This window comes from Hyperolius riggenbachi, chromosome 12 (assembly GCF_040937935.1).
Source record: "Hyperolius riggenbachi isolate aHypRig1 chromosome 12, aHypRig1.pri, whole genome shotgun sequence".
NCBI lineage: Eukaryota > Metazoa > Chordata > Amphibia > Anura > Hyperoliidae > Hyperolius > Hyperolius riggenbachi.
The window spans coordinates 151,604,462-151,627,503 of record NC_090657.1 but is presented as its reverse complement, the minus strand read 5'-3'; the positions used below and the strand labels follow the sequence as shown (position 1 = coordinate 151,627,503).

Sequence of the window (23,042 nt, the reverse complement as noted above, 5' to 3'; positions counted from 1 at the left end):
GAACACAGGTGACCTGCCAACATTCATGATGCCAGGAAATGGGTGAATATACTTTATTTTCCACCCTGATAAGTATTTCATTGCTCTGACATGTGCTTTAATTGTACTGCACAATGGAACATGATGGCACTATATAAATTAATACAAATAATAATAATACAATGCTAGAGAGATAACATGCTTTGCTATTTACAGTGAACCACATCCACCTCCCCCACCTCTTGATCAAATAGAGAACTCAGAAAAAGTACTTGATGACAATGTGGAATCACCCATGCCAGATGTAGCCTTATCATTATGCGGAGGCCTTGCAGACTCCTGGACTATTCCTGAAGGTATGCTGATAATCAGGACATGATAATCATGACATGTCAAGTAACAAGCTTATATATAAACATAACAGGTACATAACAGGTAAAGTAAACATTATTCAGGCCTTGCCCTTCCTCACCTGAGTGTGTGTTTTCTGTACCTGTTATGCTCCAAAATAAGCTTGTAACTTGAGCCATTGGTGTGCGGTCTCCTTCTTTGCTATAGGTATTGAGATGCCGGAGATAGTGAACATGGTAGCTTACTTGCTCTACATTACTTAATCACAATCCCATAGACATAATCAAAACACCAAGATCAGCAGGATGTCTTTAGCTAATCACGGGGATGAGCTGAGTACCATTAAATTGGATGATCATCTTGTTTCTATGGGAGACAGCCCCAGCTGACCTACCATCACAAGGCTTGATAACCTTGTCCAGGTTCCGTTGTTTCCTCACTGGTAAATTGGATCTTTAGTTATAAAACTCCACTCTGTTTTTAGAGGCTTCAACCCTCTTTGCACAGACACAAAGATGAAATGTTGAACAGTCAAGAGTTCATGTTTACCAGACACTTTACTATAATTTTGACATCTGGCTTTACACCCACCAGTTTAACATTTACACTCTTTTATTGTCCACCACCATCCATGTCCAGCAGCGATACATACAGTGGCTTGTAAAAGTATTCGGCCCCCTTAAAGTTTTCCACATTTTGTCACATTACTGCCACAAACATGAATCAATTTTATTGGAGTTCCATGTGAAAGACCAATACAAAGTGGTGTACACAAGAGAAGTGGAATGAAAATCATACATGATTCCAAACATTTTTTTACAAATCAATAAGTGCAAAGTGGGGTGTGCGTAATTATTCAGCCCCCTGAGTCAATACTTTGTAGAACCACCTTTTGCTGCAATTACAGCTGCCAGTCTTTTAGGGTATGTCTCTACCAGCTTTGCACATCTAGAGACTGAAATTCTTGCCCATTCTTCTTTGCAAAACAGCTCCAGCTCAGTCAGATTAGATGGACAGCATTTGTGAACAGCAGTTTTCAGATCTTACCACAGACTCTCAATTTGATTTAGATCTGGACTGGGCCATTCTAACACATGGATATGTTTTGTTTTAAACCATTCCATTGTTGCCCTGGCTTTATGTTTAGGGCCGTTGTCCTGCTGGAAGGTGAACCTCCACCCCAGTCTCTAGTCTTTTGCAGATTCCAAGAGGTTTTCTTCCAAGATTGCCCTGCATTTGGCTCCATCCATCTTCCCATCAACTCTGACCAGCTTCCCTGTCCCTGCTGAAGAGAAGCACCCCCAGAGCATGATGCTGCCACCACCATATTTGACGGTGGGGATGGTGTGTTCTGAGTGATGTGCAGTGTTAGTTTACCGTCACACATAGCGTTTTGCATTTTGGCCAAAAAGTTCAATTTTGGTCTCATCTGACCAGAGCACCTTCTTTCACATGTTTGCTGTGTCCCCCACATGGCTTGTGGCAAACTGCAAATGGGATTTCCTATGCTTTTCTATTCACAATGGCTTTCTTCTTGCCACTCTTCCATAAAGGCCAACTTTGTGCAGTGCACGACTAATAGTTGTCCTATGGACATATTCCCCCACCTGAGCTGTAGATCTCTGCAGCTCGTCCAGAGTCACCATGGGCCTCTAGACTGCATTTCTGATCAGCTCTCTTCTTGTTCGGCCTGTGAGTTTAGGTGGACGGCCTTGTCTTGGTAGGTTTACAGTTGTGCCATACTCCTTCCATTTCTGAATGATCACTTGAACAGTGCTCCGTGGGATGTTCAAGGCTTTGGAAATCTTTTTGTAGCCTAAGCCTGCTTTAAATTTCTCAATAACTTTATCCCTGACCTGTCTGGTGTGTTCTTTGGACTTCATGGTGTTGTTGCTCCCAATATTCTCTTAGACAACCTCAGAGGCCGTCACAGAGCAGCTGTATTTGTACTGACATTAGATTAAACACAGGTGCACTCTATTTAGTCATAAGCACTCATCAGGCAATGTCTATGGGCAACTGACTACACTCAGACCACAGGGGGCTGAATAATTACGCACACCCCACTTTGCAGTTATTGATTTTTAAAAAATGTTTGGAATCATGTATGATTTTCATTCCACTTCTCACATGTACACCACTTTGTATTGGTCTTTCATGTGGAATTCCAGTAAAATTGATTCACATTTGTGGCAGTAATGTGACAAAATGTGGAAAACTTCAAGGGGGCCAAATACTTTTGCAAGCCACTGTAATAACGAGTAATAAAAATTTGGAAAGAGGAAAGAAACCCTGTAAACAAGCAGCACCTCTAGGGTGATTGTTTGAAAAAAGTATATAACAATCTTTATTATAATCTAAAATATCCAAATATGACACTGCATTGTGTTTCAAAGAAATGTAAAATCACATAAAAATGCTTTCCATAAAATCTTTGTGCCATTAATGGCCATATACACTCTCGCTATATCAATGTATTGCGTACCAATATCAAAATAAATAATCTGAGTGATCCCCCTGGTGGTAGAACCCGGGTTCATCTGTACATCCAAATATTGTGAGCAAAATGACCTCCTTACTTAATATATGCAAAAGTGACTATGATTACAAAAATATGTGAACAGCAAGATGGAAACCTATACAATTATCAAACTCCATGAATTAATAAAGTGCTATATGCAAATAACACATACATTGATACTAATGCAAATAATCCTAACATTTGTATAGCGCTTTTCACCTGTTGGCAACTTGCGTTGAACTCCTTACTGAATAGGTACTGACCCTAGCCAGGATTCAAATGCTGGTCTCCCATGTTAAAGGCGGTGCCCTTAACCAGTACACTATCCAGCCACAATATTGAAGAGGGTCGCCTATAGACACAGAGAAGCAGCCTACAAATTGAATAAAGTGCACAGTAAAAGAATTGAGATGTATACTCAGCCCAGGTAAGTTCAGGTTGTATGATCAGTGTTAGGCGGCATGGAGAGACCGAGGACCCCTCAAACGGACCCCACTAGTTTTGTGGGCGCTACACCACTTTTTCAAAGGATAGGAGCGTGAGTAATAATAATGGGCATGAAATTACAGTAACAGGTTATCAGCAATTTTATCAATATTCTATTATCCACTATAGTAGAATATCAGTCATTTTTTCGATATTTTACTACAGTATGTCCTAACCCTATTCTCACACAGAACCCTCTCTCTTAATGCCAATCCTCCCAGGTGGTGCTTAACACTAAAACACCCCAGGTGAGTGGCCAACCTTAATGCTAGGTACACACTATGAGATTTACTGTCCGATCGATTATTTCCAACATGTCTGATCTGATTTCTGATCAATTTCCGATAGTTTTACGACCGTTTTCCGTTCAAATCAATAGGAAATCGATCGGAAAATGATTGGACATGTTGGAAATAATCGATCTGACAGTAAATCTGACAGAAAATCTCAAAGTGTGTACCTAGCATAACACTCACCCCCCCCACCCGGCTAAAGCTAAGTGAGTAACTGACCTTAACCTTCCCACTTGCATAATTGTAGGCAACCTTAACCCACCCCATGCCTGTTCCTAAAGATCTCCCCCTCCCCCTCCCCTTGGATGCTTTGCACCCTTTATTGCGGTGGTCTTGGTGCCTGATATTTTATCAGGTGAGTCTGGTGCCCAAATTTACAGTTATAGCCAAGTTTTAAATGGGCACCTATGGCGGTGCCCAATTGTAATGCAATGTACTGTGCCCAGATTTATATGACCAGAAAGCTCTCATCTTCCCTGTACAATACAGCAGCCCCTCTCATCCTTTTGCTTTTTATCCCCTTTTCCATTTGCTGCATTCCTTCCTCTCCTTTGTGTACAACACTCAGTGTGCAGCTGCATCCCCATTCCATGAGTAGGCCTCCACGTGCGTCAGTCTACCCTCTCCCATTGTGCACTAGTCTCCCCTCTCCCATATGCAGCACCCCCTTTCCTCACTGTGCAACACCTCTCCTACTTCTTCTGTGTGCAGCCCTCCCATGTGCAGATCCCTTCACCATGTGCCCCATTCTCTCCTCTTCCTCGTGCAACCCTTCAGTGTGCAGCAGTCCCCTCCTTCTTCCATACACAACAGACACCATGTACAGCAACAAACCCTTATTTAAAGTACTTCCTTAGTGCAGCCCATCTATGTGTAGAACACTCTGCTTTAGGCAACAGTCTCCCCTCCCCCATGTGCAGCGGCCTTTCTCCCCATTCCATGTGCAGTCCTTCCATGTACAGTAGTCTCATTCCATGTAAAATATCCCTCTATTGCATGTGAACCTCCTCTTGTGCATCCTTTATATTCATTATACCAGGGGGTCCTCAAACTTTTTCGGTCAAGGGCAGGGTCAACATACTTCAGACTGCTGGGGGGCCGGAACATACATAAAATGATGCTGAAAAACATTACAGTACATTGAATCTAGGTATTGATTCCCCCCAATCATGCCCGGAGGAGAACTCCTAGCAGCCGCCATTCAGTCATGCGGCGCCCGTAGAACATCTTTAGGCACCAGACAGTGAAGCATACCCAGGTGACAAACTGCCATCCAATTGGACAGCAGTGTCACCTGATGCAGAATTGGATTGGAAGCCAGCGAATGACTGCTCCCTGGCTTCTACAGTATGCGGATGGGTGGTGCCAGCACTGCTATTCTATATGGAGGGTGCCGATATTTAAATGTGCAGTGGGCCACATCTATAAGTTATACATTTTGAGTTTGGGGGCCGGTGATAAAGCCTTGGGGGCCAAATTCGGCCCACGGGCCGTAGTTTCAGGACCACTGCCATATACTGTACAAAGCCCTATCCATGTACGGCACCCCCACCTACTTGTTTTGCTGCTGCTCTAGGCCAAGGCTTATGCAGGAATCTAGCCATCGTCTTCTTGACCTGAGATAGGTGATATCATATCTATACAATGTGCCTTTGTCTGCGGACAGCTTATTACAGGTATTTTCATACCTCAGAAAGCACCTTTGGACAGCAATCCACTGGCCCAAAAGAGAGGCTAGGTTGTAATGTTTGGACAGAGGTCTATATTTCCCTAAGGATAAGAGTCATGCCTGGTCTGAGGTGTAAATATGATTGTCTCTTTGTTATACTGGTTGAAGAAAGAAGCATATTTGTGCTGTGACTGTTGTATAATGGTGATGACCAGATCAATATCTGCACAGTGTTGTCTCTCACCACAGTCCAATTTTCCTCTCTCTTTTTATTCACAGACAGGTTTCTGAAATACAAGATCTCATACTCTGACTTCTGCCAAAACCCTTCGCTTATAGACAACCCGAGACTGGTGTTACGGATACACAACAAGTCTGAACCGTTTTATTGCATTTTTTCCTCCGTAATTCTCTTTGTTCAACCTTTTCTCATTATTTTGCTTTACTGCACCTTGGAACAACTTTCCTTTTAGTTATGCTTTTGTGGTATGTGTCTCCTTGTCAATGTATGTTGTGTCACTTCCCTTTCTCCCAGATGTCCTCATATTGGCAGTATAGTTCTGTAGTGTAGACCACTAAATAGGTAAACCTCAGCCAAAACGTGAGTGGTGTATTCCAAGTTTGGTCATCATTAGACAAGCCGTGGCTTCATCCAAGGCCCACTTGTTCGGGATTATGCGGGTCTGAAGCACAGCGAAGCATCTGCCCAGTTTTAAATTTACTGCTGGTTAAAGATAGCAGAAACCTTAACTTTATAAATCAGATTACTCCCTAGGTAATTAACCTATCAACAAACCCAGCTGACAGGACGCCTTTACATTCTCAGTAAATGAAAAGGCCTTGGGAAGGGGGTAGTAAGTCCACTATTTACTGGTAAATAGGAAGCCCTAGAATATACACCTCTCAAACATTTTCTTGAGTCTTCTCTGATTAGGTTCACTTTAAATCTCTCAAAAATAAAAAGTCTTAAAATAATTTTGATTATCCAGATGGCATCATTCTAGCATGCTTTCACTCTCCTAGCAATGGGGTTATTGGGAGGATGTACATGCAAAGTGGGCACAGCAGAAATTTGGGTGTGGGAAATAGTGGCTAGTAGAATATCTGCAAAATTACCGATATTCTACTATTGGGCCGTGGTAATCCCGATATATCAGTTATATATATATATTCCAAAATATCAGATAATTTTACAGATATTTTACTATCGCTAAACACAGCCCTGCTCTCATATGAGCCCTCCTTTTACTGATGCCTAACCCTAACCAGCCGCCCTCCTCCTACCGATGCCTAACCAAACCCCCCACCGATGCCTAACTCTAACCGATCACCCCACCAATGCCTAACCCTAATCTCCCCTCCTCAATGCCTAACTCTAACCAACCCTAACCTTAACCGTCCCCTTGTTGCCTAACCCTAATTAAACCCCCCACCCATGCCTAACCACCCCACTGCAAACCCGCCGATAACCTTTGCAGCTATACACAATAAATATTGGGCTCTGCAGAAGTTTAGGCACCCCATAGATTCCCAAACTATTATTGGCAATGAATGACATCTGGGAGCCAGGGATGCCTGATAAATGAAGGGGGCCATCCAACATACAGACTGCCGCTTCAAATAGTGGGTGCCCAAACTTCAATTAATAGCTGATATTAACATGGGTGTCTGTGAAGCTGTGCCTATACTTTCAAACCGCCTATGAGGCCTATATTTCCTGTTCCAGTATTGGATGATGCTGCTACCACCTGCACTGTGTTTCAGACACAGGACTATACTTTGCCTGAACTCCAGCAGTTATAGTTCTGTAGTTTGTAGTATAGTAGGGACAGCAGTAGGAGCAGAATTCCAGTAACTTGTGACTATTGTCATCCCAACATGGGAATTGTGATGATGAGCCAAGGTATAGTGACTTCATGTGACCCAGTCTCTAGTCCTGCCTTCTGGAAGGAGGGTGCCTAAACTGCCCCACCTCCATCCTGTTGACTGTTAATAACCCGCACTGGATTTCCAAGGACACCGTGTTTCCCAAAAACTAAGACATTGTCTTATATTCATTTTTGCTCCAAAAGTTGTGCTAGGGTTTATTTTCAGGGGATGTCTTATATTTCCATGAACACACAAATTCCTCTGCTGTTTGTCCTTCTGCTTTCCCCACTGTGCTGCCTCTTCTGGGTGCCTCTGTGTAACCTCTTGTACCTTTAGTGTCCTCCTGGTGTCCCTCTCTATCCCCATGTCCTCCTCTATCCCCTGTCCTCCTGTGTTCCCTATGTCTTCTACTGTGTCTTCCGCTATCCCCCATGTCCTCTTGGTGTCCTCCGATGAGTAGCAGCGAGTGTAGTGATTGGCCCAATAACGGAATCATGGTCCCTTCTACAAGACCATCGGCTCCAGTAATAAGACAAGTTACCATACTTTTTACCCTTACTGCCACTAGGGTTTACTTTCTGGGTAGGGCTGCTAGTGCTTACTTTCAGGGGATGTCTTAATTTTGGGGATACTGGGTATCAGATGGATTTCAGATGAGTATGTTACAGTATATTATTACTGTTTTTATCTGCTGGTTAATTTTTTTTACCAAGTCTTAGGTGGATGAGCACTGACCTGCTATGTGATTTTCATTATAAACTTGTATCTATTAATAAATATCCTATATTCTTGTCTTACTATCAAAGTTTTAAAGCTATTCAAATGGATTTCTGACATTGTGTCTTTTATATTGCCCAAATATGCATGTAGGTATTACAACTGGGCCACAGCTGCCCCTATAGTGCTGTGCATGCAGGCCTTTGATCAGGAACTGCCCCAGGTAATGCAGCATAGATGAGCCTGTTGTCACTGGTAACCTCTAGTTTCCCGACTGACATGTTTCTCTGCTTTTGCAGGAGGTGATCGATCAGCTTGCCCAGCATAGGATGCCGCCACGTAGTCGGGGTTGGTGGTTTTCTTGGCGTAGAAGAAGCCTGCCCAACCAGCCGGTGAGAAAACAAAACACCTAAAATCTACAAATATTAATTTTCTCTTCTCTTAATACTGTAATTCTCTTAACTTTAATCTAGAAGGCCTTTGTGTTTTGCTTTATTAAAGTGGTCTGAAACTCTGACATAACAGTCAATAAAAATGTGAAAAAGAGAGAACACCAAGAGCCCAATATAGTGTAGTATGTACTGGTAATGTATAATTGGAAGAGTAATAATAATAATTTAATACTCACAAACCAGGGTTACCAATTAGGCAACCACTGTCAAAGCAGGTGGGGAGATTGTCCTGACCCCACTCAGGATTAAAAAGTCGCTCTCTGTACAACCCACCACCAAGGGTGGACTTGATGTAGATAATAGGATAACAGAGGCGCCAACAGGATAAAAAACACTAAAAGAACTTAAAAACCTATCTTGGTAATAGAGGAGGTAGTGGTGGACTTACCTCCTCCAAGCATAACATACGACTGTGGATTTTCAGTAAAAACAATTTTATTGGATACTCCAAAGTATGTATAGCTAGTACACCAATATTGGTGATCTAAGATTTTTTAGTGATGCAAACCACCCACAATTCAGGGCCACAGTAGATCTCTTCCTTAGAGTAAAAATTTCACCCTGAAGAAGGGGCCTGCTGTGTACCCGAAATATTTGTAATGGTTGTTTACTATGCATTTATGGCAACTGCAAGTGAGCTGGAGAGGAAGGCAGGTAGATCAGCGGCTTGTGAAACCACAATGTTCTAAGGTAGATGGTGCTGTTGACCTTTTTGCTAATAAGCGTGCTGTGTGTAAGTTCATCTATCCTTTACCTGTATTTGCCTTTTGAATATAGACTGTACAATTTAGTGTATTCACATATGTTCCTGCTTCACCCTACACCCTTCTTCACAGTTCTAGCTACCTCTCTCTTACCACACACTCTCTCCATCACTCCCCTCCCTATGCAGCCAGTATCACATCCTAATGATGCTAAGGATTATGAGGGACAGAAAGAGGCCCCTAGCTTCAACAGGTGAGTGTATGTTACCTTTACCAGCTGTTTACCAGCTCTCTCCTCTTCCCCATACCTCGGCCTGTTGTCTTTTCTCTCATATGTCTTCCTGTGAACAGATGTGACTCAGTTACTTTCTTACTCAGGTCACAGAGCGAGACCAATGTGGAAGTTGCCACAAAGCTGTCAGCAGTTCCAGTGCAGTCTTCTCCCTACCGGAAATCCCTGAGACTCACATCTGAGCAAATAGTAAGGAAGACTCATTACTATTCACCTTTACTCTTCCAGCTGATCTCCGGGGGAAAAAAAATAACCAAAATGCTATTCAACTATAAGTTCAGTAATTAAATGTATTGTAAAGGGCCCATACACACTGGGGCTATTAACATGCATTTTCTGGGCTTTTCTGAATCGCCAGTGATCGCTAGCACTTTGAAAAGTGCTAGGGTAATTTAAAGTATATGGCAATTATCTCACTGCAGTGATTGCTGACGAATCACGGAAAACGCAAATGCGGTGCAAGCCGCTCTTTTCGTGATTTTAGAGCGATCACAGTTGAAATTTTTAAAAATCGCGATCACTCAAAAATCACGAAAATGTCCAGTAAAAATCAGCTAAAAATTACAAAACACTCCGTCGCAAAACGCTAGCAATTTTTCTAGCGTTTTGTGATCCCCAGTGGGAACCTTAAAGTGTTAGTGAACTTATACTTAGCGGACCTCCAGTAAATATCTCATATTCACTGGGTCTTCTTCTGCTATAACCACATGCGGAGGTTTTTTTTAGTTTTGTAAATCGATCCCAGGCCTGCCTGTCTGCCAGTTTCCGGTGCATTTTCACAAATTACATTAAAGTCAATGCCCCGGACTTTAGTGGTTAACAGAAAAGCTCCCATACATACCAGAATCACCATATTTGATGGATATGTTAAGGAGAACGGTGGGAAAATGGGAAACAAATCTTTCAAAAGGAACTCGTAGTCTTTGAGAAAATTACACTGCGCGTACTAACTGCATGGAAACACTGACTGGGAATGCACTGCTCTTTCTGTTGATTGGGTAGATATATTATCTGCCATTTAAAAAAAAAAAATTTCTATCATAACTTTAAAATCGATTTTCTGAAAAACGATGAGGTCTTTTTGAAAGATTGTTTCCTATTTACATGGATTCTGTATGTTTTCTCCATGTTTGTGTGGGTTTCCAGTGGCTGTGGGCCCTCCTGTTTCCTCCCACATCCCAAAAATGTACCAGCAGGTTAATTTGTCCCACCCTCCCCTGAAAAACATGGCCTTAGACTACAATAGGAACATAAGACTGACTATGGTAGAGATTAGATTGAGAGATCCTCTGAGGGACAGTTAGTGACATGACTGTATACAGTATGTCAAAGTGCTGCGGAAGATGGCAGCAATATTTAAATACACAGTAATAAAAAATGTAAAATGAGGCGCTGATCAATAATGTGATGTCCTATCTTACTCTTTTTACTTCTATTTTAAAATACAAACATTTTACTCTTATTGTTTATAAAAATAACTCAATCACTAGCATGTATTCCTGTACTCTGTGTGCACTTAAGGGGCGATGGCATCTGCAGAGACATAAGGGATGCAGAGAGGCATGAGAATAGTTTAAAAGCATATTCCAGCAGAATCCAGCACACACTGAAGCTATTTTACTATCAGTATAAGTACAGTGTAACAGCGTACAGTGTAATACCTATACCTTAAATAGAAGATGAGATCAATAATACAGGTACTGTATATTGCATCATTGATCAGGTTATAAGACTTTTTAAGCACATTAATTAGGAACTCGAGGGAAAAGACATATGAAGGCTTCCATATTTATTTTACTTTTAAACAATACCAGTTGCATGGTGCCCTGCAAATCTTTCTGGTCAGTAGTGTCTGAATCACACACCAGAAACAAGCATGCAGATAATCTAGTCAGACTTCTGTAAAGGTGCGTACACACATGCGACTATAGTCGTTTGTAACGATCGTTCCCCGATCTTTACCAACGACGATCGTTACAAAAAACGAACCAACGACTATTAAGGCAAACGACGAACGAGCCAAATCGCTACAAAACAAAGTTCTGTCTCGGCGGACTTTTACCACCGACGATCGTTAGCAAAAGTGGTACATCGTTGGAAACGATCGTTCGTACCAGGCTGGACATGCGTATTTCACTTTTTCTCCAAGGAACTTTACAATTTTATGCGCAGGCGCATTAAGTGCTTTTACGTGGTGTAACGTTCGTTCTAACGATGTGATCGTTACACACTTTTTAGAACTAACTTTACTTCGGTCGTTCTTTCGTCAATTAAAAGATCGTTCGTCGTCCTCAACGAACGATCGTTGTCGCATGTGTGTACGTAGCATCAGAAACATCTGCTCTGCATGCTTGTTCACAGTCTATGGATACATGTATTAGTGACGGAGGTTCAGCAGGACAGCCAAGCAATGTGCTTTGTTTAAAAGAAAATAGACATGTCAGCCTCCTTATCCCTCTCACTTTAGGTTCCCTTTAATTATAGGTACACTAGCATATTAACTTAGGTTTGATATAAATATACATTTGAAATAGCCTGATATTTCAGATCATCTATTTTGTTTGCTTGACATGAGTTTTTTAAATTACTCCAACTATGCAGGTGTACTCAAGATGTTGGAATGTAGGGAGAAGCAATCAGACGCTAGCTATGAATTTATAGTGTGTTAGCGGCAGGTGGTGTTCCTCTGTACAGAACAGACCTCTCCTTCCAGAGCTTTACTCCGCTTGTTTATCTTTCTACAGGAAAGTTTAAACCTACACAGTGGAGCAAACGAAGTTGTGTTCAGTGTCTGTACCAAGTTCCAGGGTACCTGTCGCACTCGAGCGCAAATCTACCTGTGGGACAGCGCAGATCGCATTATTGTGAGCGACATTGATGGAACGGTGACCAGGTCAGAGGCAAGAAGCCCTCTTTTTGTTGAATTTAAGGTGCTTCATTACATATCACATCCCATGTGATCTGAAACATGAGGGGAATGTATATCTCGCATACACAGTGGTAAGGCCAATCCTTGTATTCTGGAGTGCTCAAGGTTAATTCGAGTGGATGATTCCACCCTCCAATCAATGTCAAAACTTGCGTATGCGCGGGGGAGAGGGGGGCACTCCGTAGTAATGCAGCTACTGCCCAAGTGTGCACATAGCATGCACACTTGGGCGGCAGCATGCACGTTTTGGCATTGTTTACCTTGACATAGAGGCACTAGTGCGTGCATGAAATAGACCCCCCTTCCTGACACCTAGCTTTAAAACCTCCCTTCCTGATGCCTAACCCTAAACCCCCCTTCCTGATGCCTAACCCTAACCTTCCCCCTTCCTGATGCCTAATCTTAACCCCCCCCCCCTTCCTGACACATAACCTTAAAACCTCCCTTCCTGATGCCTAACCCTAAACCCCCCTTCCTGATGCCTAACCCTAACCTTCCCCCTTCCTGATGCCTAATCTTAACCCCCCCCCCCCTTCCTGACACATAACCTTAAAACCCCCCTTCCTGATGCCTAACTCTAAAACACCCCCTTTCCTGACGTCTAAACTTAAAACCCCCTTTTCTGATGCCTAACACTAAATGGTGGCTTACCCTGCTGCCGCTCAAATCCCTGGCGACGTTAAATACTATTCTGACTCTGGTCATTGCAACTTGGAGGGAGATCCCCGAAACCCCGAATTACCCTTACACGTCCCGTACCCTAACGATGGGCGCCATGCACCAAAACCACCTGCTTCGTTGCCAAGTGCCGGGGTCTCTATAGATTATTGTACATTGAAAAATAAGTCACAAGAAATGAATTATGTAATTCAGAGTTTGGAGAGTTATGATGGTCTAGAATGTAATGAAATTACTATATTTGAATAAATGTCCATTTTTATTTAGAATACATGTGGATTTTTCTTCATGGAAAAATAAGACATCCCCTGAAAATAAGCCATTTTGGAGCAAAAAGGAGTATAAGACCCTGGCCCATATGCAATTTAATTTTTCTTCTCTTCTCCTAGGTGATAATTTTTATATCTCTTTAAAATAACTTTTTAGCATTTTGCAATTGAGAAAGCATCCGAAAGTAGTAGGAAAATAACTATCAAAATTATTTTGTGTATTTTCTTGCTTGCTGGGGGTTTAAAATGCATTTTATTGACAAGATGTGAAAATGTCAACTTGGAGAAAATTAGAGAGAAAAATTTAATTGCAAAAGGGCCCCTGTCTTTTTTTTGAGTAGCGGTTGATCAAGCTGACAGTCACTTTGGGCAACTGAATTCTCTACCGTGTTTCCTTGTGTTCATGGTAGTTGTCCTTTGCTTGATCTGTGTTCCCAGTTTAATAGTACAGTAGGATCAGCATACCTAGAGCACAGAGAGTCAGTCCTAAAGCTCTCTTGCTGATCTCACATCTCTATTGAACTTCAGGAACTCAGTGCAACCAGCTGCAGCAGCAGCAGAAAGAATCTGAGGGAATGAACAGGATATAGAAGAAGCTTTAGGATATTTCTTCCTACTGTAGTCAGTTTAGTCATAGAGAATGATTAAAATGTTTATCTACAATGTTGCTTTCGGTTTTCCTAATTGTTTTATACACCGGTTCATTCATTCCACCAACTGTTTCTCCATCATCCATCTCTCCATCCTCAGGTCAGATGCCCTCGGTCATATTTTACCACAGCTGGGAAAAGACTGGACTCAGCCTGGGATTGTGCAGCTGTATAACGCCATTGCCATGTCAGTATCATCTTCATAAATGTGTCACTTTGCCTTTCAATCTCCTGCCCTGCTGATAGCTATTACTGTCACGTCCATGTTAATATCGTTAGGCTTCATTCATTAAAGCAGACCTAAGATTTAGCATTAGGACCAGTTTGTCTGAGTAAGTATGGATAGGAATACACAGACCACCTCTTGAGATCACTGTGAGTCAAGGACTTTACTGACACTTATTAAAGAACTTGGCCAATGTGCTTCTGCAACTGTGTCTGAGGCATTAAAGAGAATCTGTATTGTTAAAATCGCTCAAAAGTAAACATACCAGTGCGTTAGGGGACATCTCCTATTACCCTCTGTCACAATTTCGCCGCTCCTCGCCGCATTAAAAGTGGTTAAAAACAGTTTTAAAAAGTTTGTTTGTAAACAAACAAAATGGCCACCAAAACAGGAAGTAGGTTGATGTACAGTATGTCCACACATAGAAAAATACATCCATACACAAGCAGGCTGTATACAGCATTCCTTTTGAATCTCAAGAGATCATTTGTGTGTTTCTTTCCCCCATGCACTGAAGTTTCAGGCTGCTCTTTTCTTCCTGCAAACAGCTTTGCCCTTGTTTGTAATTCCTCAGTATGTGAAAGCCCAGCCAGCTCAGAGGACGATTTATCCAGCTTGTAAAAGATAAGAGAGAAGCTGCTCTAATCTAAATAACACACAGGCAGTGTGCATAGAGGGGCCAGGAAGGGTGAGTTCATAGCAGAACCACAACACTGAAGAACTTGGCAGCCTTCCAGACACAGGCCGACAAGTCTGAGAGGGGAAAGATACATTGATTTATTACAGAGACAGTGATAGTATAAAGTGCTGCAGTTAGCCAGAACACATTAGAATAGCTTTTGGAACTTGTAGGATGATAAAAAACAGGATGCAATTTTTGTTACGGAGTCTCTTTAAGAAGGCTGGGCCATGATCAGTGCATTAAAGAAAACCTGAGGTGGATTATGACCTAAAAAACAGATACTTACCTGCGAAGAGGCAAGCCTCTGGATTCTCAAGAGGTTTACCCTGCCCTCCTCCAGAGCACCGCCGCTGTCCAGAACCCTTTTGAAGTTTGCATCTATACTCCCTGCTTTACATAAGCACAGCCATGCTGCTCCTGCACAAGTACGACCACGTTTGCCCAATAGCACAGAGCTGCTCATGGACAAAAGATTCCGTGTTACTGCACAGGCCCAGTTCGGCTGTACTCTTATACAGTGGGGAGTGCAACCACGATACGTATTTGACAAACTCTTGTCGGATACGTTACGGGGATCCATGCTCTGCAACGGTCGGGGTGAGGAGGACACAGGAAGTCTCTGGAGGATCTAGAGGCTTCCCTCTTCGAAGGTAAGTATCTGTTTTTAGGTCACAATCTGCCTCGGGTACACTTTAAAGGACAATTGTAGTGAGAGGTATATGGAGGCTGCCATATTTATTTCCCATTAAGCAATACCAGTTACCTGGCTATTCTGCTGATCCTCTGCCTCTAATACTTTTAGCCATAGACCATGAACAAACATAAGCAGTTCAGGTATTATTTTTGTCAGATCTGACAAGATTAGCTGCATGCTTGTTTCTGGTGTGATTCAGACACTACTGCAGCCAAATAGACCTGCAGGGTTGCCAGGCAACTAGTATTGCTTAAAAGGCAATAAATGTGGCAGCCTCCATATACCCCTCACTACAGTTGACCTTTAACTAGTTGAAGACTTGGGCGTGACCATGGCGGCAGCCCCAGGACCACCTAACGCCAATTGGCGTCAAGACCTGGAGCTGCAGTTTCCCAGGGAACAGCTGCGCGCATGCGCGATTGTTCCCTGCCAATTCATGGTGCGGAGCTCCGCAATTAGCCTGCTAGCCGCCGGTCGTGGCTAGCAGGCTGCTTTTAAACGAAAGGGGAAAGAAATCCCCTTTGCTTACATGCGTACAGCGCTGCACACTCCATAAGCGCTGTACGAGAGCGGCGATCCCCGGCCTCTGATTGGCCAGGGATCGCCGTCCTCTCATAGGCTGATGCCTATGAGAGGCGGAACAGGACGGATCGCCGTGCTGTTCATTTCTCTAGTCTGAGGGGAGGGAGGAAGGAGGGGGAGGAAGACGGAGGGAGAGATAGCCTCTATGAGGCAAAGAAAAAAAAAAGTGACAGCAGTGATCAGACCCCTCCGGCAGCATGTCCCCTTAGGGACAAAAATAGAAGGTGAGTCCGATCGCCATACTTCTTAGCTGGGCTGTGCAGGAGGCTGAAAAGTCTGCACAGCCCAGTGATGCAAAAAAGAGCCTGGTCTTTAGGGGGGTTTAACACTGCGGTCGTCAAGTGGTTAAGTCAGTTATTTTAAACAATCTAAATTCTTTTCATTAAAGAGCACCTGTGGCAATTTGACTCAGTGTATAAAGAGCCACATGCCTGGAACAAGGATACAGCAAGATCATTTCATCTGCATCTTGGTTCTGGGGTAGTGACTGGTGTACTAGTGTAGTATGTTTCAGAGTAAAAATAAGGTGAGCATAAATGGTTTGAGGTTTCATTTTTTTCCTTTAAAAGATCATCTTTATAGATCATAGGAAGATAATTTTTCACCTTGTCAGGCAAGCATTTTAACAGATTTTCTGCAAAATTAATCAAGATTTGTCAATAAAAAAAAGGTTAATATTTTTCTTTACAGCTGATCATTTAATCCAGTTACCATAAAAATCAAACAATTTGGTTGTATTTTATATGGTCATTAAAGAGAGTAAGGTACAGTACTTCTATTGTTCGCGTGACCTTAAGGGCAATCACTAATAGCGCAGTTGGGTCAAAGGATCTTCAAAGGGTCTCCGAAAATAGTATAAAGCACAAGTTAAACACCATCTCCAGGTGAAGATTTAAAACAACATGTAGTAGGTTTCTGCATCTTAAATTCTTTGAAATTTTGATCACATAACCAGAAAGCAACAGTCTCTCCTGCTTCTGGTGTCTAGATTACATAATCTCCACTGTTCAGACTGGGGAGGGGAAGGCACAGACTGAGGCTCTGATAAAATAGCACAGGCAGTCTGTGGTGCAGGAAGTGAGTGTCTGGAGGTAGGAGGTATTGTGAGTTTCTGGAGGTAGACGGTATTGTGTCTGGAGGTAGGAGGTATTGTGAGTATCTGGAGGTAGGAGGCATTTTACAGTTGATCATGGCATTAGCTCAGGACCTGGCTAATCAATTGGCTTTCACACAGACATTAGCTCTGCAGCTGTGTGCTACACAGACCCGGAACAACATTGAGGGCTGATTCACACTACAAGAGTTTTTAATCGCTAGTGACTTGATATGCTCTTGCTAATGCGATACTATGGGGGATTTTTACAAAATCACATCGCTCCAGTGTGAACACACACATATAGAAGAACAATAGCAGGAGCTTTTAAAATCACTAAGCGCTTAGAAAAGCTCTTTTAATGTTAACTAGCCCTTAAAGCAGTATAAAACCCTGACATAATATTCAATAAAAACATGTTTTCCTACTTTTTATATGCCATACGGTTATCATATTTGCTTTTGTGCATGAGTATTATTATTCATTTAGAAATTATACGTTCCCAAAGTACACTTTTTTTTTCTCTGAGAGCTGACTTTGCATTTTATTTATAACTGCTTTATGCATGTTCTAAGGTAAGCAGAAATGCTTTTCTGATTGTCTGACTTTGTTCAACAGTGCATGCAGTTTCAGAGAAGTGTTTATTTACATTCCTCACTTGATACAATTAAATACAAGATAACATTATCTAAGTTCAGATGCTTCCAGCTTTGCTGGCAGGGAACATCTAAGTCCTGTGTGTAACCCTGAATGCTGTTCTAGTAAAAAAAAATGCTGGTTGCATATAATATGCTGTAATCTATTAGAGCAAAGAAGAAATGCTGGGTTTCATTCCGCTTTAAGCATGAACAGGAGTTTTAAACACTCCTGTAAAAAAACAGGTAACTAATGGCATGTGCACATGCTCAGTGAGTGTCAACAGAGGCCCCAGGACTTGATCCCTTGGGTGACAGTTTGGAGCTGTGTTCCGTACTGACGTATAGGGAGACTACAGCCTCACATTGCATTCCCTTAGGCCCCGTTCACACTTGCGTTTTGGCAAGTAAACGGACCGGATCCTGATCGGATCCTGACCTGATCCTGATCAGAACCGTACGGTTCCGATCCGGATCCGGTCCGTTTGTATCAGGCATGCATCAGGCTGCCATCCGGATTCGTGGGCAAAAAATAGTTAAATATAAATAAAAAAATGTTGGGGTCAGCAGAAGGTGCACCTGGTGCACCTGTAGAATCAGGTTCCTCCGCTGTAGGCATCACCTCCACCTCCGATATTACAGCTCCAGCACGTCTGTCACTGCTGCTCCAATCCAGACATGCTTGGCCCATGTGTCCCCATCCGAAATGGCCGCTTGGATACGCATAGGAAGTGGGGTAGAACGTCAGGTTTTTGTAGGCAGTGTGTTCTGTGCCTTCCGTTTCCCATTGGTTTCTGTGTTCCTGATGGTGCTGTCAGGCTCCGGTCAGGATGCGTGAGCCGGAGATCTGGACACAAAAAATAGCGCATGTTGGAAAAGAGTCCGGATCCGGTCCGGCTCCGTACTGTACGGAACGTACGTATGTGAACGTCCGCATAGCCTTTGCATTGCTATGCGGAACGTACGTTCCGTTTGTACAGTATGCGGTCCGGATCAGATCCGGAAAATCCGGATAGCGAACGCTAATGTGAACCGGGCCTTACTATGGAAGGGGGCTAAGGGATGATGACACAGTGCAGGATGGAGCAGTTTACAGTGGGCATTGTAAAGAGGGGAGCAATGACTATAGTGCACTCTCGATCTTTTCACATATCGGGACAACTGCCTATGATGAAGATGCCCTAGTGTGCATATTTAGTTTAGGGCATGTTAAGGTGAAGACACCTGTTTCTGTAAAATATTTAAAAAAATGCAGTTCAAGTTGTATCAATTACCCCTTAATAAAAGGGCAACCCATGAATGAAAAAAAAAAAAAAAACTATATACCGTATATCCCATTTCTACAAATTCCCACCAACAAGGACCTCAGGCTACAGATTAGGTCTGCTATAAAAGGTTTGTATAATCATTTTTTACTTATTGATTATAGTCAGTACTAAAATAGCTTTTTATTTTTCTGTATTTGTTCAAATTAAAAAAATAATTTTAAATCTCACACGAATCCAGCAGCTGAAGCAGTGGATGATTGCTAACTGAGAGCTGAGACCACAAAATGTGTGGTCTTAGTAGATCTACCAATAAATCGCTTTTTGGGGGTCAGTACATCATTGCGGTCAGCTGCTGTCTTACTATTTTAAATAGATCTTATTTTTTCTGGCATGCCTCCTCCTGTCCCTCATAGTTCAAAGATTAGTATATTGTTACTATATAAGGCCCCATTCACACTTGCGTTTTGGCAAGTAAACGGACCGGATCCTGATTGGATCCTGACCTGATCCTGATCAGAACCGTACGGTTCCGATCCGGATCCGATCCGGATCCGGTCCGTTTGTGTCAGGCATGCATCAGGCTGCCATCCGGATCCGTGGGCAAAAAATACTTAAATGTAAATAAAAAAATGTTGGGGTCAGCAGAAGGTGCACCTGGTGCACGTGTAGAATCAGGTTCCTCCGCTGTAGGCCTCACCTCCGACATTCTGCCAAACAGCTCCAGCACGTCTGTCACTGTGCTGCTCCACTCCAGACATGCTTGGCCCATGTGTCCCCATCCGAAATGGCCGCTTGGATACGCATAGGAAGTGGGGTAGAACGTCAAGTTTTTGTAGGCAGTGTGTTCTCTGCCTTCCGTTCCCCATTAGTTTCTGTGTTCCGGATGGTGCTGTCAGGCTCAGGTCCGGGTGCGTGGGCCGGAGATCCGGACCCAAAAAATAGCGCATGTTGGAAAAGAGTCCGGATCCGATCCGGCTCCGGTACGTACGGAACGGACGCGTGTGAACGTCCGCATAGACTTTACATTGCTATGCGGAATGTAGGTTCCGTTTGTACAGTATGCGGTCCGGATCAGATCCGGAAAATCCGGATAGCGAACGCTAATGTGAACCGGGCCTAAGCCTTTTTTCATGGAGTGTGAGCTGATACCACCCAAGTGAAGATGGGTTTTCCTCACAAGCACTTACCAAAGTTGCAGTGACTGCAACCCAAGTTTGTGAGTACCTTTCTCCTAGGTGATATCTTTTTGACTCAGTAGAATTACTATATTATACAGGGCTTCTGTTCTCTCCTTCACTTTGGTAGGCAATTGTTCCCACCAAGCCCCCTTGCTTTACTTTCAGTGTTCTATGTTCCCTTGAATCTGTAGGAATGATTACAAGTTCCTGTACTGTTCAGCACGCTCTGTGGGATTGGCTGAAATCACCAAGACTTTCCTGGAGAGGATAAACGACAGTGGCTATTATCTGCCACCAGGTCCTCTACTACTGTCTCCAAGCAGCCTGTTCACAGCCCTTCATAGGTAAGTTCAGTATGCAACATTTTATTTGCCTAATAATATAGTTCCTAATCTTTTTTTTATATGCCACATCATTGCAGACCAAGGTTTTGCGTGAGCCGTAGAGTTAGCAGATTTCAGGGCATGGCTAATAATGGTTAAACAGGGAGGGGCAAGGCGTTGCGTCAGATCAGCCTGACACAGCTGTGACAGCTCTTGCTCCAGGAAGTCATTTGTAGTGAGAGTGGAAATATGCTTTACGAAATATAGAAGACAGAAAGGTGATTGGGACAGACCTACGTACCAAACAGATTCTAGTATTCTTTCTGTAAGCAATGGAAAAAATATCTTAAATGGATTTGTGACATTGTAAGACATTCAATAGGTTCACCTCCAGTCCCTGCTCTCTGAAGTCTCAATAATAAATAATTGTAATTACAAATTACAATCACGTGACTTCCCTTTGTCTCCTCCCTTCCGGTTCTGTGGGAGGAAGTATCTAGTTGAAGGTGCATCTCCCACAGCGATCGATGGGAGCTTTATGTGTCTCAGAGCTTTGAGGTGTTCTCTCAGTCCATAACCAGGAAGGAAGCAGCCTCAGTCACATGACTAAAGCCGGTACAAAGAAAAAATGGTATTTAGCAATTTGTTGTGTGGCTCTGATGTGTTTTTTTTATCATTACTTTAAATGAATCAGTTTTAATGTTTCTATGCTTAAGCCTAAACTCAGACACACTCTGTTATTTAAAGAATAACTCTAGCCATACTGGAAAATTGTCTTTTGGAAAGCAAACTATACTTGCCTTCTCTTTGCGTGTCCCAACACTGTCTTCATCAAATTTATTGTTTTCCAGCTGGCATTCTCTGTGGTCCTTTTTACAATTTGGCATTGTGTACTGTGTATTTACACTTACAGCATGCAGTCAATGTAGGAGGAAAACTGAAAGTAGAGTGAGCGAGGTGGAAAGATCATCATTGGGGAAAAGCAGCTTGTTGTGCTATGTGAGGAGTCTGACAGTGAGGGGAGGCAGGAGAGCAGCAGTGTTTCATTTGACTTGCACAGCAGAAGGGAGGAGGTGGCACTGCTGTCCTGACTGAGGAGGAATGGAGGACAGCCAACAGACTGCGGTTGAGCAGTTTGTTTGTCACAGACTCGCAGCCAGCCAGTGTGTTATTGTGTTGAGCTGCAGCATGTCATTTCTCAAGTTGTTGCATATGCTCTCTTGCTGACTGAGAACATTAAATGAGGCAGAGTAAATTGTCGGGTGCTGTGCGATCATTCCAAATTGAAGGGGGGAGGGCGCAACCTCACAAGTTTGCTTCAGGCAGAAAAAAGTCTAGAACCAGACCTGCTACCACCTCTCTTCCCTTGCCCCGGGCAAAATGCCTTGTGTGTATGAGGCTTTAGTTCCCATTAGTACCAGTTTCTAGACAGCCATTAGCTAAGCAGATAGATCAATAGGTTTTTGCAGCCGTTCACTATAGCTTTTTAGCCAATGACATACCGTATATGCTCCTGATTCAAGATCTGCACTACTGGATTACATAGCCAAGATGTACAGCCTGTGTTATCTTTCATTACATTCTATCTGTCAAGTGGGAATGTGCGAGTACAAACATCCATACGTCCTTAGGATACTCTGGGATTAACACTTCACAGCTTTGCTGGTAAAACAGAACGTAATCACAAAAATATGATGCCGGAGGAAAAGTGGACCGTGTTTCATCAGGCTTCCAATCTACATACTTTCTTCCATCAGGCTTCCAATCTACATACTTTCTTCCATCAGGTTTACAATCTAGAGGCCGTGTTCCATCAGGCTTCCAATCTACATACTTTCTTCCAACAGGTTTACAATCTAGAGACCGTGTTCCATCAGGCTTGCAATCTAGAGACCATGTTCCATCAGGCTTACAATCTAGAGACCGTGTTCCATCAGGCTTACAATCTAGAGACCGTGTTCCATCAGGCTTGCAATCTAGAGACCATGTTCCATCAGGCTTACAATCTAGAGACCGTGTTCCATCAGGCTTACAATCTAGAGACTGTGTTCCATCAGGCTTACAACATAGGGACCATGTTCCATCAGGCTTACAATCTGGAGACAGTGTTCCATCAGGCTTACAATCTAGAGACCGTGTTCCATCAGGCTTACAATCTGGAGACCGTGTTCCATCAGGCTTACAATCTAGAGACAGTGTTCCATCAGGCTAACAATCTAGAGACTGTGTTCCATCAGGCTTACAATCTAGAGACAGTGTTCCATCAGGCTTACAACATAGGGACCATGTTCCATCAGGCTTACAATCTAGAGACAGTGTTCCATCAGGCTTATAATCTAGAGACATTGTTCCATCAGGCTTACAATCTGGAGACAGTGTTCCATCAGGCTTACAATCTAGAGACTGTGTTCCATCAGGCTTACAACATAGGGACCCTGTTCCATCAGGCTTACAATCTAGAGACAGTGTTCCATCAGGCTTACAATCTAGAGACCGTGTTCC

The 23,042-nt window shown here is 42.9% G+C and overlaps 2 protein-coding genes across 5 annotated transcripts in view; one reads left to right on the top strand and one right to left on the bottom strand.

Annotated features, from left to right (window-relative positions):
* Positions 1-23,042, top strand: part of LOC137541486 (phosphatidate phosphatase LPIN3-like) — a 138,263-nt gene that overhangs the window by 105,902 nt on the left and 9,319 nt on the right. For all 4 annotated transcript variants that reach the window (XM_068262792.1, XM_068262794.1, XM_068262793.1 and 1 more), the window contains exons 9-17: positions 196-335; positions 5,579-5,672; positions 8,039-8,108; positions 8,185-8,277; positions 9,230-9,294; positions 9,420-9,522; positions 12,078-12,226; positions 13,960-14,046; positions 20,409-20,561. In XM_068262792.1, the coding sequence (XP_068118893.1) occupies positions 196-335; positions 5,579-5,672; positions 8,039-8,108; positions 8,185-8,277; positions 9,230-9,294; positions 9,420-9,522; positions 12,078-12,226; positions 13,960-14,046; positions 20,409-20,561 (954 nt within the window). The remainder of the gene's footprint in view (positions 1-195; positions 336-5,578; positions 5,673-8,038; positions 8,109-8,184; positions 8,278-9,229; positions 9,295-9,419; positions 9,523-12,077; positions 12,227-13,959; positions 14,047-20,408; positions 20,562-23,042) is intronic.
* The window catches only part of LOC137541488 (myosin regulatory light chain 2, smooth muscle major isoform), a 183,536-nt gene that overhangs the window by 155,236 nt on the left and 5,258 nt on the right, over positions 1-23,042 (bottom strand). The gene's annotated exons all lie outside the window — the stretch shown is intronic.